General features: G+C 39.9%; 1 protein-coding gene across 9 annotated transcripts in view; it reads left to right on the top strand.

Moving 5' to 3' along the window:
• The window catches only part of nf1a (neurofibromin 1a), a 385,105-nt gene that overhangs the window by 143,879 nt on the left and 214,536 nt on the right, over window positions 1-26,690 (top strand). For 6 of the 9 annotated variants that reach the window (XM_063031787.1, XM_063031791.1, XM_063031788.1 and 3 more), the window contains 11 exons: window positions 766-1,012; window positions 2,266-2,339; window positions 3,762-3,845; window positions 8,607-9,044; window positions 10,065-10,204; window positions 12,297-12,419; window positions 13,438-13,521; window positions 15,951-16,067; window positions 16,220-16,401; window positions 19,847-20,058; window positions 26,583-26,618. In XM_063031787.1, coding sequence (XP_062887857.1) covers window positions 766-1,012; window positions 2,266-2,339; window positions 3,762-3,845; window positions 8,607-9,044; window positions 10,065-10,204; window positions 12,297-12,419; window positions 13,438-13,521; window positions 15,951-16,067; window positions 16,220-16,401; window positions 19,847-20,058; window positions 26,583-26,618 — 1,737 coding nt within the window. The remainder of the gene's footprint in view (window positions 1-765; window positions 1,013-2,265; window positions 2,340-3,761; window positions 3,846-8,606; window positions 9,045-10,064; window positions 10,205-12,296; window positions 12,420-13,437; window positions 13,522-15,950; window positions 16,068-16,219; window positions 16,402-19,846; window positions 20,059-26,582; window positions 26,619-26,690) is intronic. The other 3 variants (XM_063031792.1, XM_063031790.1, XM_063031789.1) reach the window with 1 other exon arrangement.

Raw genomic sequence — 26,690 nt, 5'->3', positions numbered from 1 at the left:
TACCTACAGGAAAGATTGAAAGAGTACAGGGCAAACTTATGTGAACATTGCCAGAACTTGAGGACCTGAGTTATTGGGAAAGGTTGAATAAGTTAGAACTTTATTCCCTGTAAAGTAGAAGGATGAGAGAAAATTTGATAAGAGGTATACAAAATTATGAGGGCTATAGATAGGGTAAATGCAAGCAGGCCTTTTCTACTGATGTTGAGTGAGACTAAGACTAGAGGTCATGGGTTAAGGGTGAAAGGTGAACTGTTTAAGTGGAACATGAGGGTGAACTTAACGCTCAGAGGGTGGAGAGAGTGTGGAATGAGCTGCCAGTGGATTCTTGTTTCGAGTTCAACATTTAAGAGAAATTTGAATAGGTACATGAATGGGAAGGGTATGGAGGGCTATGGTCTGGGTGTAGGCCAACGTGCCAAGCTCGGCATGGACTAGATGGGCTGAAGGGCCTGTTTATGTGCTGTAGTTTTCTGTGACTCTATTTTTATCACACTTATGATGGAGAAATTTTTTTTTTAATAAATTCCTGATTTCCCAAAATCAGTGAACACTGAAAATAGAATTGTGAAAGAATATAGTGTACCTTGCCGTATGTTTGTATTCTGCTGTAACTGGATTAAATGTTAATATTCTGTTATAATGTGCTTGGAATATTAAGTCTTGTTGGAAGCTATATGCATTGAATATTGTTGCATTTTTAAAATCTGCTTGAACTAATTTGCGGCTATTTTGTTTATTTCTTTGATTTTGTTCTATACATAGGAGAGTGCCACACTTGGCAGTGGGATCCCCATTTGTCGTCAGGCACAGACGAAACTGGAGGTGGCACTCTATATGTTCCTCTGGAGTCCCGACATAGAAGCAGTTCTTGTATCCATGTCATGTTTCCGGCACCTTTGTGAAGAAGCTGATATTAGGTGTGGAGTTGATGATGTGCCTGTCCAAAGCATCCTCCCAAATTATAACACTTTCATGGAGTTTGCATCAGTCAGCAATATGATGTCAACAGGTAGATTTACTGATTAACGACCGTCTACATGCAGCTCAACTTGATATCGAAATTCCGTTAAATTGTGTAAAATTACCAACGTTTACTCCATTGGATCTTCTGCTATCCTGTATGTTAAATTACTTTTAACAATGAAGATGTTACTTGAAATTTGAGGCAGTGTGGCAAGAATGAGATTTTCTCTGCCAGCAATTGAAATTGGGGGTGGTGGTGTTATGTTGGAGGCTGGGCTGATGGAAGTTTTGGATAGCTTAAGAATTAAAATTTTCTTTTCTGCTTTTAGATAGTCTAAGAAACAGCATTTTACCTACAAATAAATGATAGTTTATTAATGTGTCTTTCATGTCCTAATTATTGGGCTTGTTTTAGTTAGGTGGATTGATGCAATAGATGTTGAAGGAAAATGTAGATCAGGCTAAACTCTGTGTTTCCTAATGTCTATTGAATTTAAGTCCAGTGTTTAGCAAACACTTCTGATTGGCAGATTCTGGAGATGATGAGAAATCATTCCTCTCCAGTGTCTTCTAATGTTGGTGTAGCTTTTAAAGCTAAAAGATCAATCTTTTGGAAATTTTTGAAGTAACAAAAAGTAGACCAAGTCCATGAGAAAGTTACTGTGTTGAAAAATCATGGCTAAAATGTCAAAAGTGGAACATTTAGCATAATAATTAGGCTGGCTGCAGAATGGAAATGGAAAGCAAGGATTGAAATAGCTCCTGAGACTGGGAAGTGGTGTTGTGCAGGATTTGATTTTATACTACTGGTTCATTGTGAAATGAACCTTTGAGCTCTCCTATTATAACATTTATATTTTCAGCTAGAACTATCCTTATGTAATGTGTGTGAAGGCAAATATCAAGTCTAATTTAGCATTTTGTCTGTTTTTTTAAGAGACTGATTTGCTAGCTAGACATAAATGGAAAGCGTGCAGGGAGCCTGCTGGATTCGAAACCAGGACCACTCACCTTGAATTCTGGTCTGGCCAGATAAATTTTGAAGTGATTTCTTGTTCTTGTTATCCTTTTGAAGACTTGCTCTTCTTTCTGCTTTCAGTGCTAATGAGTTGGAACTCAAAAGTCCCAATATCACACTCACACCACAGTACCTCAGAGAAGTTAAAATAGAATGTTATCCTTCACATTAGGAAGCTGTTAAGTAAATGGATCCCGATCACTGTTGATAGCTCCTTGTCTCAGTGTTTCTGTTTATATATATTTTTTGTCTGATATATTTTTGTTAATACTATTCTACAGGGCGGGCAGCTCTTCAAAAACGGGTGATGGCATTGTTGAGGAGGATAGAGCATCCAACAGCAGGCAACACTGAGGTAAACCTTGAGATATTTTGGCCTTAATTTGATAAAGATGCAAAAATGCCCTTTTCTATTGTGCACATTCCATCTGACGGTTGGCATTTTGGCAAGTGATGCTTAAGCAGTTGCAAATTGTAGTACTTATCTCAAAATTTAGGATGAGTCATTTGGCTTTCTTCTGGTTTTTCCTTTCAATGGCTGGTAAAGCCTTCTCTTAGTGTTGAATACCTCAGTGAAGTTTGGCGAATGGTGTATTATCATAGAAGTGAACAATAACTGCAGTTGCTAATGCTATCGGCTTATACCAAAGGCACCTGCTTACTTGAGTGAAAGTCTTAGAAGCAACCAGTGATGATGTATCAATTGTCTTCATTGGTTGTAGCAATTAATATTAAAGTTGAAAGGTCATGTTGCAGCTGGATAAGATTTTGCTAAGGCCACATTTGGAATATTGTGTACAGTCTGTTTACAACACTTTAAGTAGGACCTGCAGCCTCTAGGTGCAGAAGAGGTTACCTAGTTTGGAATGTATAAGCTACAAGGAAAGGTTAAGCCCACTTGAATTCTTTTCTCTGTAATGTAAGAGGCTCAGGGGTGACTCAATATTAATATATTAAATTATCAAAGACCTACAGTATAGAGGGTAGATTTTTTTCCCGTATTGTGGAAATGAAAATGTGATAGAGCATAAATTTAGGGTGCATGGGTGAAAGTTTTTAGAGATTTGCAGGGCAAGATTTTTGTTAATATAGAGGGCAATAGGTCACTCGAATGCACTACCAAGAGAGGTGCTAGAAACAGATACAATAACAACTTTTAAGAGGCATTTAGATAGGCACTTCAACAGGCTGGGAATAGAGGGCAAGAAACAAATAGCATTAGTTTAGATGGATGCCACATTTGGCCAGGGCTATATGTCCTGTTTGAATCTAATGTAATCAGTTTCAGATTACAGATTTGGATTTATCACATGTACATTGAAACATACAGAGAAATGCGTTGTTTGCATGAACAACCAGTAGAGCCCAAGGATGTGCTGGGGGCAACCCACAAGTGTTGGCACACATTTCTGCGCCAACATACTGTGCCCATGACGTAATCATCTAGAGAACTGTCCCCAGCTGTGTTAGCTTTAGCAAAAGAAGATTAATTAGTTATGGATCCAAATTATGTATACTCTGCCACAAATGCAAAGACCATAGAATGGTAAACCTACAAAATCTCTGTTACGTCTAAACTACGTTTTCTCTGAAATGCATGCTGTAGTATTTGGTATTTGTAAATAAAACTTAACGACATTCAGCTCTGTTAAAAACAAATGGAGCCTCTGTTCCCATCTGTGACAGCCAAATTTCGATATTGACAAGTGGGCCATATGTTCTACATTTGCACCATTTTCTTTTCCCCACGCAAACTTCTGCTATTTTGTCTCTATAGGCCTGGGAAGACACACACACAAAATGGGAGCACGCTACGAAGTTAATTCTGAATTATCCGAAAACCAAGATTGAGGATGGACAGGTAAGTCTCAGTTTGGAAGCATGATACAGAAAGACTCTTGTGCCATGGCCATCAATAGTTGGGAACCAGTCTCAGTGATGGAATGGGTAGGCATATATGCTGAAACATTGCGGCATTAGAATATGCTTCATATTTTAATTTTTTTTTGCGGCATAGGAAACTAAACTTGAATAAGAACTAAAAATATTGGGTGAGGCATAATCTGTGGAGAGAGAGGTTTCCCCCATTCTCCAGATGACCTGAGTATCTTCAGCACTCACTGATCATCTGCCAGATATCCACCATCTGTAACATTTTGAATTTGTGGATAAATGCTTCCTGTTAACACAGATGCCTAAAGCCAAACAATGTTCCCAGACCCATCAGAAACTTTCCAAGTTCACAAGCACATAGCTCTCCAAAGGCAGCAAAAGGTGATGAGCTGGATCTCCCTAGCCCTTGCTGGCAGGTGTGAAATTGCATCCCAGAGTCATGTGAAAATCTGAGACTTGCCGTAGAAGATGTAATCTACCAGTTTGCACCAGTCCTGCTGAGACGCCTGGCATTTTGCTGACGTTGCATCTCTGATCCCGCTTCAGGACATATTTGGAACGTGCTCCAAGACACCATTGATTTCAGCAGCAATTGTAGGGTCTATGGATTGAGGCAAAGATTGGTATAGTACTATTTTTAGGTGTTTTAGGTTAATATTTTAGATTAGTTATTTGTACTTTGGTGTTCTTAACATTCTCATGACAATAGAATGGTTATTGATGTGTCTGCTTTTATTCATAAACTTGAAGGCCAAATTTTCATTAAAGAAATCTAAGCAGTCATAAAATATGTAATCAGTTTTGATAAGTTATCAAAGGACAGGCTTATTCTGCTTTTTCAAATAACTCATGATCTTTTTAAAAGTTGTGGAGAAAATGGCAAAAGCATAATTGTTTGTTCTAATACATTTCCTCTACCCATTTCCAACTCGAACTGGACCATGAAAATTGAAATGCTCCCTTTTCAACTCCTTGTGATTATCATGTGCTTAAAGTGAAAAATTGAAATGAAATACAGTGGATTCTGGTTAATTGGGCCATCGGTTAATCAGGGCAGCCGCTTACCTGGGACACCTCAAAAAGAACAAAAGCTAATTGAGAAACTAAGCGGTTTCTCTAAACTAAGAAAATAATCATATATTTGGGACATGATGCTGCTTAATTGGGGCAAGATACTGTTGCGAATGTTTTCTAATTAATATCAGTCACATGCACTTGCGTAGCTTTTAGACACTAGACCCTGCTTAGAGCAAACAGTTTTTAAATGACAGTTGTTTGTGTTTGTGTTCAAAAAGCGGTGAATTTTGTCACTGTTAGTAAGCAGTAAGACAATTCAATACTGCTTTGCCCACTGCGGTTTCAAGCATTCAGGCTTGGAGATGCCAGAAATGGCTGGGAGTGAAAATGGAACGATTTCACTACGTCAACAAGTTAGGAACGATGAGGAATGTGAAGGTATTGACGATCATTTTGAACTTTACAATGAAAATGAAGATTTGGAAAATGCAGTCATTGGAAGGATTGTATGCGGCAGTCCATTGTCTACCCTAAGGTTCTGCACTGATTTTGTCAGCTTACAGTCAATCAAAAGAACATAACAAGGTTCTCTAGGTTAATTCCTGGATCGATAACTATTACAAACTAATGCATGGTTTTATAGTCCTGAAAGTAGTGTTCTAATTTGTTCTGTTTATCATTTAAATATATTAATTAAATAATTTGTTACACATTTAAATAGAGGTTTGGCTTTTTTTTATACCTTTTTAACTAAATTTTGGTCAATTGGAGCAGTTGCTTAATTGGGCTGAAATGTATTGGTCCTGATATGTCCCAATTAACCAGAATCCACTGTATTGTTACAAACCACCTGGTGAAGGTTTGGCCAAATAAAATCATATATTGATGAAGCCTCATAGTATTGGAATCTAAATAGTTATCAATGAGGGTACTTACATAGGACATAGAACAGTAGAGCGCAGTACTAAACTAGCATACCCTTGACAAAGTTAGGTACTCTTTCCTAATAACATCTTCACCTAATATTTGCTGTGAAGAACTGCTGTAATATATTTTTGTATTTCTACACTTTTTATGGGCCATTTTGATTATGTTCTGATGTTTGTTTCCTTTTCTTATTTTTGCTTGCTTTTTGTGCTACTTAATTAATTTTTTATATGTATTTCTTATTGTAACTTATAGTTTTTCTATTATTATGTATTGCACTGTTCTGCCGCTGCAAAACAACAAATCTCACAACATATGCTAGTGATATTAAACCTAATTCTGATTCTGTCATTTAGTTTTCGAAACCCAGACGCAAAATACTTTTTTCTGATTTTTTTCTCCAACTCCTTTTCCCCTGGTTGGCAGTGGCTAATATGAGGGGGCATAACTTTAAGGTGATTGGATGATAGTATAGCAGGGAATGCCAGAGGTAGATTTTTTTTTACTGAGGGTGGTGGGCGCATGGGATGCACTGCTGAGGTGATGGGAGAGGCAAATACATTAGGGGCATTTAACAGACTCTTAGATAAGCACATGGATGAAAGAAAAATGGAAGGGTTAAATTTACCTTGTAAGTTAAAAATCAGTCTAGCATCATTCTCAGTGACACCTCTGTACTGTAGTGTTTTCTATGTTCCTTAATGAATTTAGCAAAACAATGTTTATTATTATCTGATATTCTTTTATCTGGAGTATATTATCATATCTCCACATGAAAATGCACCCAGTTTTTTCCTTTGGTTTATATCATAAGACCATAAGATAGAGAAGCAGAATTAGGCTATTTGGTCCTTCAACTCAGCTCTGCCATTTCATCATGGCTGATCGAAATTCCCTCTCAGTCCCAGTCTCCAGCCTTCTCCCTGTATCCCTTTGTGTCCTGACCAGTCAAGAAGCTATCAACCTCTGCCTTAAATATACATAAAGACTTGGCCTCCACAGCTGCCTGTAGCAAAGAATTGCACAGATTCACCACTCTCTGGCTAAAGAAATTCCTCCTCATCTCTGTTTTAAAAGGATGCCCTCTATCCTGAGGCTGTGGCCTCTGGGCTTAGACTCTCCCACTACACATCCACTCTATCAAAACCTTTCACCATTCAATAGGTTTCATTAAGGTCATCCCTCATTCTCTGAACTCCAGTGAATACAGGCCCAGAGCCATTAAACGCTCTTCATGTGACAAGCCATTCAATCCTGGAATCATTTTCGTGAACCTCCTTTGAACCCTCTCCAGTTTCAGCACATCCTTTCTAAGGTAAAGGGCCCAAAACTGCTCACAATACTCCAAGTGAGGCCTTACCAGTGCTTTATAAAGTCTCAACATTACATCCTTGCTTTTTTATTCTCATCCTCTTGAAATGAATGCTAACAATGCATTTGCTTTCCTCACCACATACTCAACCTGCAAACTGACCTTTAGGGAATCCTGCACAAGAACTCCCAAGTCCCTTTGTGCCTCAGTTTTTTGTATTTCCTCTCCACTTAGAAAGTAGTCAATCCTTTCATTTCTTCTACCAAAGAAATGGTATTACTTTCTCAAAGCTACCTGCCCTCCACCTATCTTCATATTGTCTGCAACCTTTGCAACAAAGCCATCAATTCCATCATCCAAATCATTAAATCATTGACATATAATGTAAAAAAAATCGGTCCCAACGCAGACCCCTGTGGAGCACCACTAGTCACCAGCAGCCAGCCAGAAAAGGCTCCTTTTATTTCCACTCTTTGCCAGCTGCCAATCAGCCACTGCTTTATCCATGCTAGAATCTTCCCCGTAATACCATGGGCTCGTAGCATGTTTCTGTTAGACTTTGTGTCTTTGCTTTGTGATTCACTGGCCTCCCACGTTTAATTTCAACTATAAACTTGCTTTCATTGGGATTTAGGTGATATAAACTGAGATCCCAATGTAAACCCCTTCTTGCTCTTAAGCCCACCACCCCTGCAGGGGCAGAGACACCGACAGCAGCTCGCCAGCGTCCTCTGCCTTAGGTCAATCTCTCGTTTTCCCCAGGTGTAGCCCATCTTACTTCTTCTAGATGAAGATCCTTCCTCTCCCAGGTATGAGGTCTTCGGAGCTTTTTTTTGGCATTTCTCCTGGTTTTTACAGGATGGGGTTGCTGACCCCTCACCCCCCCCCCGCACAGACGGGTTTAGGGCAGTCGATGACAGAGTTAATAAAAACATAATTCACCGGTGCCCAGCTGCCTATGAACGTGCCTGTTATATTAGTACTGTCTGAATTAGTTTAGCAACAAACCACAAGTTTCTCTCTGATTCTGTCCATGCTTTTCTTGTGTAACTTGAATAACAGGTGGTGCTGTACTGTAGGACTTAGATAAAACTTTACTGCGCCAGTCATCACCGATTGGGGTACAATTCCCGCCAATGTCTGCAAGGAGTTTCTACCTTCTTCCCGTGACCACATGGGTTTCCTCTAGGTGCTCTGGTTTCCTCCCACATTATAAAGATGTAAGGCTAGAGAGTTGTGAGCATGCTATGTTGGTGGCAGACATCTGCGAACTGCCCCCAGCATAATCCTTGGACTGTGTTGGTTGTAGATACAAGCGATGCATTTCACTCTATGTAATAAAACATCATAATCAATCTCAATTTATAATATTTTAAGGAAGCTATTTTCTTAAGTAGTTCTGTTGTGCATGAAGAATGATCCGTCGTAATACCTAATCTGACTTAATATGTACTGACGTGCTTCCACCTTTAGGTATCAGAAAGTCTTCATAAGACGATTGTTAAGCGCCGGATGTCACATGTAAGTGGTGGCTCGATAGACCTGTCGGACACTGACTCGCTACAGGAGTGGATTAACATGACAGGCTTCTTGTGTGCAATAGGAGGTGTCTGTCTCCAGCATCGCACTAACTCAGGCTTAGTCACTTACAGCCCTCCCATGGGGCCGATCACTGAAAGGAAGGGTTCCATGATATCCATGGTTTCAACTGAAGGAAATACAGAGACTCCGGTCAGCAAGTTTTTGGAACGACTGCTCTCGTTGATGGTGTGCAATCATGAGAAAGTAGGGCTTCAGATCAGGACTAATATTAAAGACCTAGTCGGACTGGAGCTTAGTCCTGTGCTTTACCCCATGCTCTTCAACAAGCTGAAAAATTGCATCAGCAGGTTTTTTGACTTGCAAGGCCAGGTGGGTATCCAAGCAAATCTACTTAATCCTCATCAGTGTTTCACGGCTATGGAACTGAGATGAAATGCCCTCCAGACCTGCCACTATGTGTTATCCAAGTTTGTGCTGTTGTGGATAGGAAAGGGTGGGTGGTGGGAAAATTGAATTAAAAACCAGTTAGAAACACTTGATATGAATTCTCAGGTTGGAGAAGCAACACCTCATATTCTGTATGGCCAAACTCCAACCTGTTGGAATAAACACTGATTTCTCTAACAAGTGAATATTTATCCCCCCCTTCTCCCTTCTCCCTTCTCTCTTTTTTTCTATTCCCCATTTTTACTCCTTCTGTTATCTTCACGTGCCCATCACCTTTCTCTGGTTCCCCTCCTCCTTCCCTTTCTCCCATGGTCCACGGTCTCTCCTATCAGATTCCTTCCTCTTTAGCCTTTACCTCTTCTATCTATCCTGCCTCAGCTTCTCACTTCATCTATCTTCCCCCTCACCTGGTTTCAACTATCACCTGCCAGCTTGTACTCCTTCCCTTCCTCTCACCCTCTTATTCTGGCTTGCTCGCCTATCTTTTCCAGTCCTTAAGAAGGTTCTTGGCCCAAATACGTCAACTCTTAATTCCCCTACATTAATGCTGCCTGACCTGCTGAATTCCTCCAGCATTTTGTGTGTGTGTTGCTCTGGAATCTGCAGAATCTCTTGTGTTTGATATGAATTCATTTTCTGTATTAGCGATATTCAAACAAATTATGCAAAAACATGGATTCGGGAAAAATGTAGATCACTTAGCCTCTCCATCCTGTTCTGCCAGTTAGCAACATTATAACTGATCTTTAATACCTGCAGAAGATCAGTTATATTTATATTGTACTAATCAATTACCTAGAACTTGGTTTTCTACAATTCTAGTTTTGGTGACAGATGAATTCATTTTCTTTTGCCTTGGGCACCACTTTCCCATTCGGTTGCACGTGGTATTTTCAGTGAAAGTGATAATGCTTCTTAAAACACAACTGTATTTTCATACAGGTGTTATTGAATGATACAAACACACCATTTGTGGAACAGACGATAGCAATTATGAAGAACCTACTTGACAATCACACTGAAGGCAGTTCAGAGCACCTCGGACAGGCTAGCATTGAAACGATGATGCTCAATTTAGTCAGGTAATGTTTTTCCTGCAGGTGTGTGTCTTTAGTCGTTAGGTATGGTTCCCTCTGTTGGTATCATGACTGCTAATTTTCCTCACCTCTCTTGCTGAAGTAACCATTATTTGCTAATGAGTTTAGATATTATGCTAGATGTGACTGTGAGGCTAAGCATGGCGCCAATGTCATATTTAAGTTTGCTGATGACACAACTGTCATTGGCTGAATCAAAGGTGGTGACAAATCAAAATAGTCGAGGGAGATTGAAAATCTGACTGCATGTCAGCAAAACCAAAGAGATGGTTATTGACTTCAGGAGCTGGAAACCGGAAGTCCATGAGCCAGTCCTCATCAGGGGATCAGAGGTGGAGAGGGTCAGCAGCTTTAAATTCATTGGTGTTGTCATTTCAGAGAATCTGTCTTGGGTTCAGCACATAAGTGCCATTATAAAGAAAGCACAACAGCGCCTCTACTTCCTTAGAAATTTTCAAAGATTTGCATGTCATCTAAAACTTTGACAAACTGTCTTCATATGAGGTGGAGAGAATATTGACTGGCTGGGAAATCCCAATGCCCTTGTAGGGATAATCCTACAAAAAACAGTGGATACATGGGTAAAGCCCACCCAACCATTGAGCACATCTACATGGAGAATGCTGTTGCAAAAACGCAGCACCCATCATCAAGGATGCCTACCACCTAGGCTATACTCTCTTCTCAATGCTGTCATCAGGAAGGAGGTACAGAAACCTCAGGACCTACACCACAAGGTTTAGAAACAGTTATTATCCTTCAACCATCAGGCTGTTGAACCAGAGGGGGTAGCCACTCGACTTCACTCACTCCATCACTAAAGCTTTCTCACAACCTATGAATTCACTTTCAAGCACTCTTCATCTCATGTTCTCGATAGTTATTGCTTATTTACTTATTATTGTTATTATTTTTTTTTTCTCTCTTTTTGAATTTACACAGTTTATTGTTTTTTTGCACATTGGTTTGTACCTCTTCCTATAGATGCTGCCTGGCCTGCTGTGCTCACCAGCACTTTTTGTATATGTTGCTTTGTCTGTCCTGGTGGGTGCAGTCTTTCACTGATTCTATTGTGGTACTTGTATTGACTGTGAATATCCACAAGAAAATGAATCTCAGGGTTGTACATGGTGACATACTGTCTATGTACTTTGATAACAAATTTACATTGGACTTTGAACTTTTAGAGTAAAAATATCAGTATCACTTGAAGGTAACAAGTCAACTTACTCAGACAATAAGGCACAGGAGCAGAGTTAAGCCATTTGGCCCATCGACTCTGCCCTGCTATTCAATCATGGCTGATTTATTATCCTTCTCAACCCTTTTCTCCTGCCTTCTACCTGTAACCTTTGACTCCCTTACTAGTCAAGAACCTGTAGCCAAGGACTTGGCCTCCACAGCCGCTTGTGGCAATAAATTCCACAGATTCGTCATCTGAAAAGAAATTCCTCCTTATCTCTGTTCTAAAGAGGCATCCTTGTATTCTGTGGCTGGACCCCTTGGTCTCAGTCTTTCCTGACGTTGATGAAAGGAGCTAAGATAGAAATAATGGAAGGGCTGACCTCTATTCAAGATCTGTAATCTTGATTTGTCTTAGATTTGAGTGGTAGCATATCATGGAAAAGGAAAGGTACATCGCATTCGGAGTTTCTCCGGTTAGCGGACGATTTCCCTCCACGCCTCTCTGACGTAGTGGGGAACCGTGTATGAGGCAAGTTACAGCAGTGGTTTGCCATTGCCTTCTGCCGGGTGGGTTTCCAAAGAGATCACCAGCTCGTAACCCAGCACGGATGGAAAGCGTGCAGGGGAGCCGGCTGGATTCAAACTCGGGACCTTTCGTCCTGAAGTCCGGCGCTGATGCCACTTCGCCACCAGAGCTACTAATTCTAAACCATCAGGCTGCTTATCTGATCTTATTTGTCAAGTGATTATTTATCCAGCTAATCTTCTGCTGCTAGCGTTACTGAATGATTAACTTTCATTTTTCTCATGCATTAAGCTGATGCAAAGAAGTAAAATCCATAAATATCTCAAATTGTATGACCAGCTGGCCATTTTGTGCTCTTTGTTGCAGGTATGTGCGTGTTCTTGGGAATACTGTCCATGCAATTCAGATCAAAACCAAACTCTGTCAATTGGTGGAAGTCATGATGGAGAGGCGAGATGATCTCTCCTTCTGCCAAGAGATGAAATTTAGGTAAGCATTTAAATCAAATATTGTAGTGGTGATATAATGCTGTCTGCAGAGGCCTGGACCCTTGATTCAAAGGTAGCATTCAAAATCGTGATGGCAGCTTGAAAATGAAATGCAAATTCAAAATTGGAGGTGCTTGGCTTGCGAGTCTGCGAGTTCAATGGAGACTGGAGGTCTGTCCTTGAGTTAGAGGAGTGAGTGAATGTGTGTGTGTGTGTGTGGACTGTGTGTGTGTGTGTGGACTGTGTGTGCGTTTGAGTGGGTGTGTGGTTGGTGGAAGGGAGGATTGGTTCTTGTTTTGCTGAAGTTATTTTATTGCTTGTTCTGTTCTGTTCTGAGGGAAAGGGGACAGAAAAAGGAGGACTAGAAGGGCAGGGAGAGGGGGAAGTAACCATAATGGTGAGGAAGGCTACCTCCTATAGAGAAACTTAATATTCAAGCTATTGGGTTATAGACTATCCAGATGGAATATGAGGATTCCAGCACCTGTAGTCTCATACGCCTTGGTCATAATATACTGCCTGTTGTTCTTCAGAAGTAATCGGCCAGTGCACTCTCCAGACCCGACATTGTCTTTCGCACTTAGCTGCCATCTGAAATGGCTGGCAAACCCATTTTAAATGATGGGACAGTAAACGCTGGCCCTGCCATACACTTGCACGTCCCTTGAATAAGTATAACATGTACAAATGTGACTGAGAATTGCATTATCCAGAGAATTGGAATGCACAATTTGTCGTGAGAATAGTTTGTCTTCATTGTAAGAATGTGCTGTCATCGTGGAAAGCTGGGAGATTAGCTAACCTGTTGAGTTCCTCAGCATTTTGTTGTATGTTATTCTAGATTTCCGGCTTCTGGAGAATCCTCTCCATAGATGCTGCCTGACCTGCTGAGTTCCTCCAACATTTTGTGTGCGTTAGTCTAAATTTTCAGCATCTGCAGAATCGCTAATGTTTTTAACTACCTATAGGCATTGATATTGGAAGTTCACATTGCAAACTGATTTTTTTTAATTATCCAGGAACAAGATGGTGGAATACTTGACAGATTGGGTTATGGGAACATCAAACCAGGCTGCTGATGATGATGTGAAGTGCTTAACGAGGTAAAACTAATTTTTTTTCTCTCCAATTAAATGTTTCTCAACTAAGGTTAACATTATTACTCAAATTATCCACTTTTTCTGAAATAGTTGTAGTGTAATTAAATACTGGGGAAAAAATGCTTTCTAATTTCTCAAGTTTTATTGTTAACAAAGTAAAAGCATGAAAAAAATAAAATTGGCAAATAGATTTATTAGCTTGTTTATGACCTATCTGGAAGGTTCCCACCCACTGCAGCAAGACTGCCCCCTTTGTGAATGAATGGAAGGTCTATTTAGTTTTGGGCGGCACGGTTGTGGTTAGCACAACTCCTTTACAGTGCCAGCTGTAAACCCGATCGGGGTTCAATTATTGCGGCTCTCAGTGAGAAGTTTGCATGTTCACCCTGTGCGTTTCCTCTGGTTTCAAAATTCAAAAGTTCAAAGTAATATTTATTATCAGTGTACATACGTGCATGTCAGTCCATACAACCCTGAGACGCTTTTTCCTGTGGGCATACTTAGCAAATCTATAGAACGGTAACTGTGAACGGGATCAGTGAATGAGCAAGAACATAGAAGGCAACAAATGCAAATATAAATAAATAACAAGATAAAGAGTCCTTAAGTTGAGATCATTGGCTGTGGGAGCATGTCAATAGATGAGTGTAGATATCCTCTTTTGTTCAAGAGCCTGATGGTTGAGAGATCATAACTGTTCTTAAACCCGGTGGTACAAGTCCTGAGGCACCTGCACCTTCTACCTGATGGTAGCAGCGAGAAAAGAGTATGGCCTAGGTGTTGAAGATATTTAATGATGGATGGTGCTTTCCTACAACAGTGTCTCATATAGATAGATGTGCTTAATGGTTGGGAGGGCTTTACCTGTGATGTACTGGGCTGAAGCCACTGCCTTTTATAGGATTTTCCGTACAAAGGCATTGGTGTTCCCATACCAGGCCGTAATGCAGCCAGTCATTACACATCTACAGAAGTTTGTCAAGGTAGTTGATGGCATGCCTCCTACATTCCACGACAAAAGATGTTCGGGTTAAGATTAGTAAGCCGTGGGCTTGCAATATTGGTGCTGGAAGCATAGCTCGTTTGGTCGTTTGCGCAAATAATTTATTTCACTGTGTTTCAATATATGTGTGACGCAGAAAGCTGATCTTAGATCTTAACCTTATTCTTGTCACATGTACTTAGTGAAAGCCTTTGTTTTGTGTGCCATCCATACAGATAATTTCATTGCAACAGTTCATTGAGGTAGCACAAGGTAAAGCAAAAGGAGAATGTAGAATAAGGTGTGATAGCAATGGAGAAGGTTGGAAGCTGTTTAGAAACAAATCTACTCTAAAAGTTGTGAAAATACTATGAGGTCCTGAATTCCTTTTAATTGTTTGTGCCAATCCACCCTCAGATCCCAAATGTAATGAAAATACAGATTATCTTATTATTTTTCAGCTCCACTGTTCACTGCAGATGCTCCTCACAACCATTATAGCCCTTTGCCAATTTCATTATGGCACTGGAGTTTTTGACAATTGTTCTAATATTTGTCCATCGCAAACTTCGATTTCTCCATGTTCTATTTTAAGCAGCTCCACTGTACATTAATGGATTTACTATTCCACAGGCCTTGAGTTTAGAAAGTTCTAACCTTGTACTGGAGAATTGAAAAATTGTGACATAATTTCTTCCATTGTTGCTTCAGGCTATATATGTATCTTGGAAGCACTTCAGAACACCATTCAGTTTGGGTGTCTAACTACATTTTCATTTAGTAACATAATATGTTATTAGTTCTAGACTGTACAAAATAACAGAATACAAGATAGGGCAGCATGGTAGCTTAGTGGTTAACACAACCCTTTACAGTACAGGCAAGACGGGTTCAATTCCCACCGCTGCCTGTAAGGAAGTTGTACTTTCTCCTCATGACCACATGAGTTTTCCTTCGGGTGCTCTGGTTTCATCCTACAGTCTAAAGAAGTATCGGTTGGTAGGTTATTTGGTCATTGTAACTTGTCCTGTGACTAGGCTGGGAGTAAATTGTGGGATTGCTGGGTAGTGTGGCTCGAGGGGCCTATATCTCAGCAAATAAATAAATAAATAAATAAAATAATCCAAGACCCTTCATTGGGACTGGGTCCAAAACATTGACCATTAATTCCCCTCCATAGATGCTGCTTGACCTTGCTGAATTTCGCCAACATTTTGTATGTTTTACTCTGGATTTCCAACATTTGCAAAATCTCCTGTGTACATAATCAAGGGATTTTGTTGATGTAATGAGCTTTGCAATAACTTCACATGGAAAATAAACCATACTGTAACTTTGGAATTGGTTTCTGTTTGCTGTTGGAACCAGAAAAAATAAAGAAAGAAAAAAACCACGTTTTATGAAATTTTAGAAAATAAAACTTGGAATTCTTTATGACTATCTTCTACAGAGACCTTGACCAAGCGAGTATGGAGGCCGTGGTGTCGTTGCTCGCAGGGTTACCTTTACAACCGGAGGAGGGGGATGGCGTAGAATTAATGGAGGCTAAATCACAGCTCTTCCTCAAGTGAGTCCAGTTTGTGACATAGAGAACAACAAACCAATTTGTTGTATCTGGTGGTAATTTGAACTATGCTCAAAAAAGCTCCTCATCTAGCAAGTATTATGTAAAAAAATCACAAAATTTGCAATATCTCGGTAAAAGTGACTCTCCCTTAGGTATTTTACGCTCTTCATGAACTTGCTCAATGACTGCAGCGAAGTTGAGGAGGAGACAGCTCAAACTGGCGGACGAAAGAGAGGGATGTCACGTCGCCTTGCTTCACTTAGACACTGCACGGTTCTTGCTATGTCCAACCTTCTCAACGCCAATGTAGACAGTGGACTCATGCACTCAATAGGTGAGCTTAAGTGCCTGTTTACTTATTATTACTTCAAATGTTTGCCACATTTTTTGACATGGGCAGTTGACCATTACACGGTTTCTTGCTTGTTGGGGCTCAGACGCACATTGAACATAGCGAACTGTTTGACAATTGGATGTTTTTATGGTCTGATTTTTTAAGTGGGCAGTCCTACCTCTGACACAAATTTTCAAGGTATATAATAGAATCATAGAGAACTTCAGCACTGAAATACCCCATCAGCCCATCTAGTCTGTTATCCGAACTGTTATTTTGCTTCGTCTTATCTACCTGGGCACCTGGACCATAGCCCTCCATACCCCTCTCATCCATGGACCTATCCAAACCTCTCTTAAATTTTACAATTGAACCCACATTTAACACTTGCAGTGGCAGCTTGTTCCACACTCGCACCATCCTCTGAATGAAGAAGTTACTGTTCAGATTCTCCTAAATTTCCTTTTGTCCTAATCCTATGACCTCTGATTCTAGTCTCACCCAACCTGAGGGGAAAAACCCAGCATGCATTCACCCTTTCTCTACCTTTCATAATTTGTTATACCTTCATAAGATCTCCCCTCATCTGCTACGCTCCGGGGAATGAAGTTCTAGCCTTTTTAACCTTTCTCTATAACTCCTCGATTCCTGACAACATCCTTGTAAGTTTTCTTCGCACTCTTTCAATCTTACTGCTATCTTTCCCATAGGTAGGTGACCAGAACAGCACCAAATACTTCAAATTTGGCCTCACCAACATCTTATACACTTTAACTTCACATCCCAACTTCTATACTAAATGCCTGATTTTTGATGGCCAATGTGCCAATAGCTTTCTTTATGACCTATGATGCCACTTTTAAGGAACTATGAACCTGTACTCCTAGTTCCCTTTGTTTTACAGCAGACCTCACACTTGTCTGCATTCTTTTCCATCTGCCATTTTTCAGCCTGTTTCCCAGATAGTCAAGATCATGCTGCAAGCTCTGAGAGCCTTCCTCACTGCACACTACACCTCGAATCTTGGTATCATATGCAAATTTGGTGATTCAATTTCCTATATTATTATCTAAATTATTAATATAGTTAAACAACATGGGTCCAGCACCAATCCCTGGAGCACACCACTGGACTCCAGACAGAGAGACTTCGCCCACTAAGTCAGTGCTGAATCCAGTTGATAACTTCATCCTGAATGCCAGGTGACTTAAACTTCTGGACCAACCTCCCATGTGCTGCAGATCTTTGTCAAAGGCCTTGCTAAAGTTCATGCAGTCAATGTCCACTGCCAGCCCTTCATTAGCCTTCTTGACAAACTTTATTAGATAGGTTAGACATGACCTACCACGCAGAAAGCCATGTGGACCATCCCTAATCAGGACCTGTCTATCCAAATACTCATATATCTTGTCCCTTAGAATACCTTCCAATAATTTACCCACAACTGATGTCATGCTCACTGGCTTATCATTTTCAAGCTTATTCTTGGAGCTGTTTTTGAACAACAGAACAACATAAGCTATCTTTAAGTCCTGCGGCACCTCACCCTTGACTAAAACTATTTTTAATATCTCTGCCAGGGCCCCTGCAATTTGTGCACTAGCATCCCACAAAGTTTGAGAGGACTGCTTATCAGTCCCTGGGGATTTATCCATTCTTATTTGTCTCAAGATGGCCAGCACCTTTTCCATAATCAGATATGGTCCACGACCTTGTGACTTTTTTGCCTCATTACTATAGTCTTGGTGATTTTTCTCCTGAGTAAATACAATGCAAAAAAATTCCTTTAAGAACTTGCCCATATCCTTTGATTCCATGCATAGATGACCCCGCTGACCTTCAAGTAAACCAATTTTGTCCCTTGCTGTCCTTTTGCTTTAATTCAAAGGTTTCAAAGGTACATTTAATGTCAGAGAAATGTATACAGTATACATCCTGAAATGCTTTTTCTTCGCAACCATCGACGAAAACAGAGGAATGCCCCCAAAGAATGAATGACAGTTAAATGTTAGAACCCCAAAGACCCTCCCCCCAGCTCCCCTCCCTCCCGGGCGTAAGCGGCATCAAGCAACGATCCCTCCTTCCCCACCAGCAAATAAAAAGCATGGGCACCCACCACTGAGCACTCAAGCACGAGCAAAGCATCAGCAAGGACACAGACTTGCAACACCCCAAGGACCACTTGTCCACCCAGTATTCGACATACCACAGGCTCTCTCTCTCTCCCTAATAAGGGAGAAAGAGGTGTCTCCATTTCACAGTGAGAGGAGAGACATAACAAACAACTCACTGGTGTACGATGTTAAAACTCCATTGCGTCGCTTTTTCCAAGCTCTGTGCCCAAAGATCTCAGGTCTCTGGGCGCACAGCCATAGATCCTCTGACTCCCACGACACACCAGTCTCCTGCCGGGACACCGACCTTTGACCTGCCTGACTCCTGAGCCATAAGATCTTGGACCTCCGAAGGCGAGCTAAGCTCTTAGGGCGTGTCCTTGGCATGTCGAATAACGGCCAGTCGTGAAACCCCGAAAGTGGGTCCCATTCCTGCAAATAACTGAAGTCAGCATGTGACTCCAGGTCAGGGACTTCAAAAGAACATTGAAAGGGGAAAGTAGAGATATTAAAGATGGAAATAGTGCTGTTTCCGAAGATGCAAACAAAGGAGTCACCATTTAGCGCCATCCTGACTAAACTGCATCCTCCAACAGTCATAGCTACAGCAGCTGTTCAAATTCCCTTTCACCTTTTCTGCCAGAGCAGCCTTATGTTGTCTTTTAGCTCTCCTGATTTCTCTTTTAAGTGTTCACTTGCATTTCTTGTACTCCTCAAGCATCTCATTTGATCTTAATTACCTACACCTGATATATACCATCTCCTTTTTTTTCTTTAGGGCCTCAATAAACTTTGATAACCAAGGTTCCCTAAACCTGTTAGCCTTGGCCTTTTTTATTGTTTTAATATTTCTTAATTTACAATCCAATATCCAAGTTTGAAGCATTCTTTGTTGCACCATGTAATACCAGCTAAAGTTGTCCTTGTAACTGAACAGCAATTGCAAGGCAATACGAAACATGCACATATGTGATGTTGTAAGTTATTATTATTGATAGAGCAAAAATTTGTCTACAAACCGGGAGGCTTTGCTTTGTGTCAATTTAGTTCGATACGTTTCAGGAGTAAGGTTATGAGAGAACTTTTGGTGGCCTCGTTAATCAATAAAGTTGAGATAAACAATATAATTATTTTCTAGGGTAACAACCTATTTTCTTGTGTTGATGTTGTATTTTGGAGATGTTGAGGTACTATGAATGTTCATTTAGATTTGCTTAAGAAAAATTATATTACAATGAATGCTCTTCCATTGAAAATATGGTTTTGAAGTTTAGTCTTATTATTTCAAACCCCTAATGGGATTTCTTTCTGACTTGTGTTACTATGTTTAGGCTTGGGTTACCATAAAGATCTTCAGACAAGAGCTACGTTCATGGAAGTGCTAACTAAAATTCTTCAACAGGGAACAGAGTTTGACACTCTAGCAGAAACTGTACTGGCTGATCGATTTGAAAGACTTGTGGAGTTGGTCACTATGATGGGAGATCAGGGAGAATTGCCCATTGCAATGGCTCTAGCCAATGTGGTGCCTTGCTCACAGTGGGTAAGTGACGTTATTTTGGAAACCAGTTTTGTTACTTTGCTTACAGTATTTGTATGGCAGTGCCTTGTGCTATGGGAGATTACACTCAGCATGCTAAGGTTCTTGTGTATTTTGGGGAATACAAGAGAATAAAACATGAGCAAAGGCTGAAGAGACAATTAGAAGAGAGAATGAAGGAATCAGACCTTCTCATCACTCTCCTCCTCATCCCCTTTCCCAACTTAAAAAAAATATTGCTTTGCTGAAGAAATTTCCTTCATAAAATTTTTATTGTAGGAGGTGCCACACTTCAAATGTCAGATTATCTTTCATGCCTTTTCCAATCTGAGAAATGCCAACTAGGTTTCTAATTTAATCTGTCTTTTAACTATTGCTTAATCATGTGAAGAAATGGCCTGATTTTTAAAAGGAAGTATTAAGTACATAGAATTACACTGACCAGTGACGCCTTTACTAATTAGCCATTCGATTCATGATTGATGGATAAGAAAATAAAGAATAAAAACAGTTTGATATTTCTGTTGCTGTGTAATATGTGCACCAATTTCACTGAGACCATTGCTTAGAACTAAAATATGTAATCTTCTAGTTGCTAATGTTGGTGTGTATTTGCATTTCACCCAGATTGCACACTTCATGGATTTTAATTACCCCCTTCATCCATATCTGAAAGTGTTCATAGTTGCGGCTATAATCAGAGAGAAATATTCTTATGTCCTGAAATTGTGGGTACTGTTAGAATTGGATTTGATTCTGTTATTCATTAACGGACTGAATTAATGTAAATATATTTACCTCCCTGCAGTGATTCAAGATTGTTTAAGATTCAAGGTTCAAGATTGTTTAATGTCATTTCCACTATACAAGTGTAAAGGAGAATGAAATAAGTCAAGTCAAGTCATGTTTATTGTCATTTAACTAAAACATGTATACCGTCAAAAGAGACAGCATTTCTCTGAACCAGGGTGTAAAGTTAAGTTAAGTCGTCAAATTTATTTATAAAGCACATTTAAAAACAACCCATGTTGACCAAAGTGCTGTACAAACAATAGAATAGAATAGGCATCTGTTAGTCTCGTGAGACCATGGATTTGCGCCTTAAAAGATTTCCAGGGCGCAGGCCTGGGCAAAGTTGTATGGAAGACTGGCAGTTGCCCATGCTGCAAGTCTCCCCTCTCCACGCCACCGATGTTGTCCAAGGGTTGGCAGCTTGGCACCGGTGTCATTGCAGAGCAATGTGTGGTTAAGTGCCTTGCTCAAGGACACAACAGGTTGCCTCAGCTGAGGGTCGAACTAGTGACCTTCAGATCACTAGACTGACACTTGGCCACGTGCAAAAAACAAACCATAACAGGTAGTTAAAGTCACAAATACAAGAAACACAAATATAAACAACAAGGCACAGTATACACACAACACACATAACGCGCATTAACTTAGGAAAGTAAGGATAAAATCTTCAGATGAATTATGCATAAATAAACAAAGTAAAGTGCACAATTGAATTATTGTAAGGTGCAGAATAAATTAAACAGTGACATTTTGAATCAGATGTGACAGGGAGTTCAGAAGCCTCATGTCCTGAGGGAAAAGCTGTTTCCCATCTTGACCATTTTTGTTTTTATGTATCATGGTCTTCTGCATATTGGTAGAAAGTCAAAGAAGATGCTGGATGGATGGGTGGGATCCTTAATAATACTAAGACCCCTGCATACACAGTGCTCCTGATAAATGTCTTTGTTGGATGGTAGGGAGACCCCTATGATCCTCTCAGCCATTCTCACAATCTTTTGTGGGGACTTCTGGTCCGATGCCCGGCTGCTCCCATACCAGATGGAGAGGAATTGTCAGGAAGTGTTACTCTGTATCCTCGAGGGTGGGGGGGTGGGCTGGCGCCCGTGATGGATTAGGCAGGTTTGACTACCTGTTGTGGAGCCTTTCTGTCCACTTCAGTGCAGTTTCCATACCATGCAGTGATGCTCTCTACTGCACATCTGTAGAAGGACCTGAGCATAGTTGTGCATAGCCTAGCTTTCTCCAGCCACTTTCTTGATCATATAGGATGTGTTCTGTGACCACGAGAGGCTGTGCAAGATGTGCACTCCCGGGAGTTTGAACCCGCTCGCAGTTTCCATTGTTGCACTGCTAATGTAAAGAAGGGTGTGAACGTTACGAGTTCTCCTGAAGTCGATAACCATCTCCTTTTTCTTGTTGACATTAAGGAAGGGGTTATTTGAGTCCTCCCATAGGCCATCTCATCATTGTTCATCGTCAAGATCATCAATTTTAACCTATATTAATTGCTTCACAAACACTTATCACTATTTGTAACAGGTAAATATAATGTACAAAGACTTGTCAGATTTGGGAAAGATTATTGGGAAACTTCTGTAACTTGATTCATTAGTCTTTAGCCCCACCACCGTCATGTCATCGGTGAACTTGACATTGTGATTACTCAGGTGTTTGGCTGTGCTGTGCAGTGGTAGAAAATTGTTGGCAGCCAGGCTGACTGTAACCAATGGATCCCAGTTTGACCTGGCTATTTTAATAAAAAGGTGCAAATGTACTAGTTAAATTTTCAATAAAAAGTCAATGAAGACATGAAGAAATAAGCATAAATTAGAAGGTCAAAATAGTGAAGTAGGAATTTTCTAATTCACTGATATGGATACTTTTAGAATTCTGTGTGATTGCTACAGAACAAAGGTTATTTCGGCAATGAGAAAAATACACAAGATGAAGCCAAAACAATAGAAGGATTATATTGAAGAGTGATTTTGTATTACGAGCAGGGTCTGGCTTGCAAAAAAAATACTCAGAGAGGACATAATTGCTGCTTTAAGGATTGTAAAAAAGACCAGATAATGTAGATTCTGAGTAGCTGCTTTACATTTTCAAAACGAAAAACTTCAAGACATCATTTCAAGGAGAGCAAAATCAAAGCAATATTTTACCAAGTAACTATTCATTATTCATTACGGAGTTAGTGGAATCAATAATGCTGATTTATTTAAATGAAAATTAGTTGCATTTACTTCAGACAATATTCTGTAATACAATAGGGTTATGTGATGTGCACCATATGATCAATACAGCAGGCTTATGAAGTGCAGGTGTCTTTGGAGCTCTGCTTAAGGCTGTCCACCATTGTTCAGCTTGCCTTTCCTTGTTGCTTGGTCTTTCATAGGCCAGCTGCTAACAAATTTGTGTGATTGCTGAACGACTGATTATCAAATGATGGCCAGATTGGTAGATGGTGATCTAGGGGAACCTCGCTGTCTCTTTCCTCTAACACTGCACAAGGTTGACTATTTTATTGAAAAAGAGAAACAAGTCAGTATTATGCCTGATGATGGCAGCAAAGCTTCAAGATTCTGGAGTTTGATCCTTTATTGTTAAACTTCCAAGTGGATGATTTCTGAAGCAGGATTGCTTTACCGTTAGTTTACGTCATTTGCTCTCTCTTTCTACATTTTGTTATCTAATTAGAATTGTACATGTCACAAATGAACTTCATAACATTGGTCTTCAGAAGAATGATTTACTCAGTTTCCTACTTTAGTTGAATGTTCTTAGTGCTATAATTACAACCTTAAGTTAATTAACATTAACATGCATGAAGGTATTTGCACATGGATCAGAGTGATAAATGTGGGTTCCTTTTTCTCTGTATTTATTAATTATCCATTCTGTTACATAACCCTACCATAACTTTCTTATTCTGGCTTCTTCCCCCTTCCTTTCCAGTCATGATGAAGGGACTTGACTCGAAATGTGATTGTTTATTTCCCTCCATAGGTGCTGCCAGACCTTCTGTATTCCTCCAACTATTTTGTCTGTGTGTTGCCCTGGATTTCCAGCATCTGTTGAATCTCTTGAGTTTATGACTTCTCTCCAAACCTGATATGCCTTCACATCTTGTGTGTTGCATTTGTAATTATAGAAGTACATAAATTCCATTTAAATTTTTTTGAAATTAACTACAGTTCTCTGTATAGCTCATTATATGGATGTGCTGCTCAGATGTAAAAGGAAGCCCAAATATAATTTGCACCAAAGCATTAACACTTTAAGAGCACAAGCAACAGAAGCAGCAATAGTCGATTTATCCCCTTCTGCCTACTTCACCATCAAGACATAATGACTTGCTTTACTTGAGCGGCAAGGTAGAGTAGTGGTTAGCACAACACTTCACAGCACCAGGACCCACGTTCAATACCCGCTGCTATCTGTAAGGAGTTTGTATGTCCTCCTCGTGGCCAGGTGAGTTTCCTCCAGTTGCTCCGGTTTTCTACCGCATTCCAAAGACGTAACGGTTGGCAGGTTAATTGGTCACTGTAAATTGTCCCGTGATTAGACTAGGGTTAAATTGGGGGAATTGCTGAGTGGCGTGGCTCAAAGGGCCAGAAGGGCTTATTCCGCACTGTATCTTAATAAATTTAAAAAAAATAAAAAGAAAATGACTGTTGCTTTACTTTCTTGCCTAACCCCAAATTCATTGATTTTTTTTAAAAGTATCCACTAATCTTAACTTGGTAACTGAGCGTTCACAAATCTCAAGTGTGGAGAATTCTGAAGATTCACTACCCTTTGGGTGAAGAAACCTCTTCTCATCTCAGTCCTGAATAGCTAGCTTATTTTGGCCCCCCGTTCCAACTACCTCAGCAAGGGTAGATATTAATCTAATACATTATACCCTCTGTCAATCGCCACAAGAATTTTGATGAGAATTTTATTCAAAGAGATTTCTCATTATTCTCAATTCAAGTGAGTATAGACCCAGTTTCCTTATTCTCCTCTTTTTGGGTACTTGCACACCACACTCACTCCACCCCCACCCATTCTAGGAATCAATTTGGAAAGTATTCATGCTGCTCCTTACATTGCAAGTACAGCATATCCTTTTTTAGGTAGGGAGATCAGACTCCGTACACAATATTCCACATGGAGTCTCACCATGGCCCTGTATAATTGCCTTTTCCTCTTGAGATCAAATGTCCTTTTATTAATGGCCAACATACTTTTTGGCTTCCTAATTGAATGTAGCTTATTCTACTTGTATGTTAATTTGAAGTGATTCATGTACAAAGACTCCCAGGTCCCTTGAGCACCAACACATTTGAATTGCTTACCATTTAAAAAATACTTGGCTTTTCTATTTTATTCTGCTAACAGGCTGACCTCATATTTCCCTGTTGTAGCTTATACGCCATATCTTTGCCAATCATAGCCTCCCAACCCATATGTTCCTCCTGGTCTATGTCCGTTAACCAATTGTCAATCTCACAAATACTAATTTCTTTTTAATAATCTTTCAGGTGGCACATGAGCAAAGGCCTTCTGAAAACCTACATAACTCCTTGCTGTTTACAACTTCAAAAGTCAGTGTGGCTCCACACAGTTTTTTTTCAAAGTTCTCTGTTACTTGCCATCTCCGTGATAAATTGTAGTGTTTTCCTTCCTACTGCAAGTAAAATTAGTCTAGTAGTTCATGTGTTTTCACTTCCTCAATTAGTGAAGTCACATTGTCTACCTTCTAATCTATTGGAGCAGTTCTAGAATCTGTAGGATTTTGTAAATGTCTCCTTAGCCACCTCTATCAAAACTGTGATCTAGACAATCAGGTCCTCAAGATTTAATTGATGTCCATTCCTATTCATTTCTCCAATACTGATTTGTTAGTAATGATAATTTCTTCCAGTTTCTCATTCACTCTATGTTTTCTATTATTTCCAGGAGGTTTATGTGGTCATCTGCTATCTTTTTTATTTCTCTGCCTTTTCCTTATTTCCCAATATAACTTCTGTCGCAGTCTATACCGTACTCACATTAACTTTTGCTGGTATATGGTATTTTTTTTACCTGCCTGTAAAAACTTTGTCGCTTGCTCTTGTAGTTTCCCTTTCTTTATCAGTTCCTTTGTCCTCATTTGTTGAAATTTTAAAAATGTTCTTAAACAGCAAGTTTACTGCTCTTTTGATTAACGTTATAAGCTATTTTTCAATCAAATATTAGGTTGTCTCTTGTCAGCCATACTTGGACCACTTTATGTTTTGCGCCTTAATGGAAAACACATTTGTTTATTTATTAATTCCTTAATACACTCTGATTCATGCTCAAACCTCTAAAGCAAATTGCTTTTTAGTAGTATTGCAAAATGGTATGTCATTTTGCTGATGTAGAAATTGACTTGTCTGCTGCTTCTTTTCATCACCCCACACCAAATTTGGCAAGTTGGTTCATTACGCAATTCCTAAGAGATAAGCTGGAAGCAGAGGTCAGGCACTTCCCGCAGGAATGGAAGTCGGGACCCGTCTCAAATGAGCTGGTGACTTTCTGGAGTGGGATTCTGCCTGCCCTCTGAAATTGCTTTTGCTCTCCCCATATGCCAGCCTCAGTGGAACTGGAATACATCTGACCCATTAAACAGTTTCCAAAGTTGAGTTTTACAAATTGCAATTTCTTGAAAGGTATTGCACCAATGTTGCTCAAAAAACTGCAATTCTTCATTTTTACTGCAGACTTCCATTGGGCCTGTCTCAAATCTCAACCAACAGGTAGGAAATCTTAAAATGTGCACACGAGCAAAATGCACTCTTCAACCAATTGCAATAATCCTCCAACTGCTT

The sequence above is a fragment of the Mobula hypostoma genome, chromosome 23 (assembly GCF_963921235.1).
Source record: "Mobula hypostoma chromosome 23, sMobHyp1.1, whole genome shotgun sequence".
NCBI lineage: Eukaryota > Metazoa > Chordata > Chondrichthyes > Myliobatiformes > Myliobatidae > Mobula > Mobula hypostoma.
The sequence above is the reverse complement of the archived record's forward strand: the minus strand, read 5'-3'. Positions and strand labels throughout refer to the sequence as shown.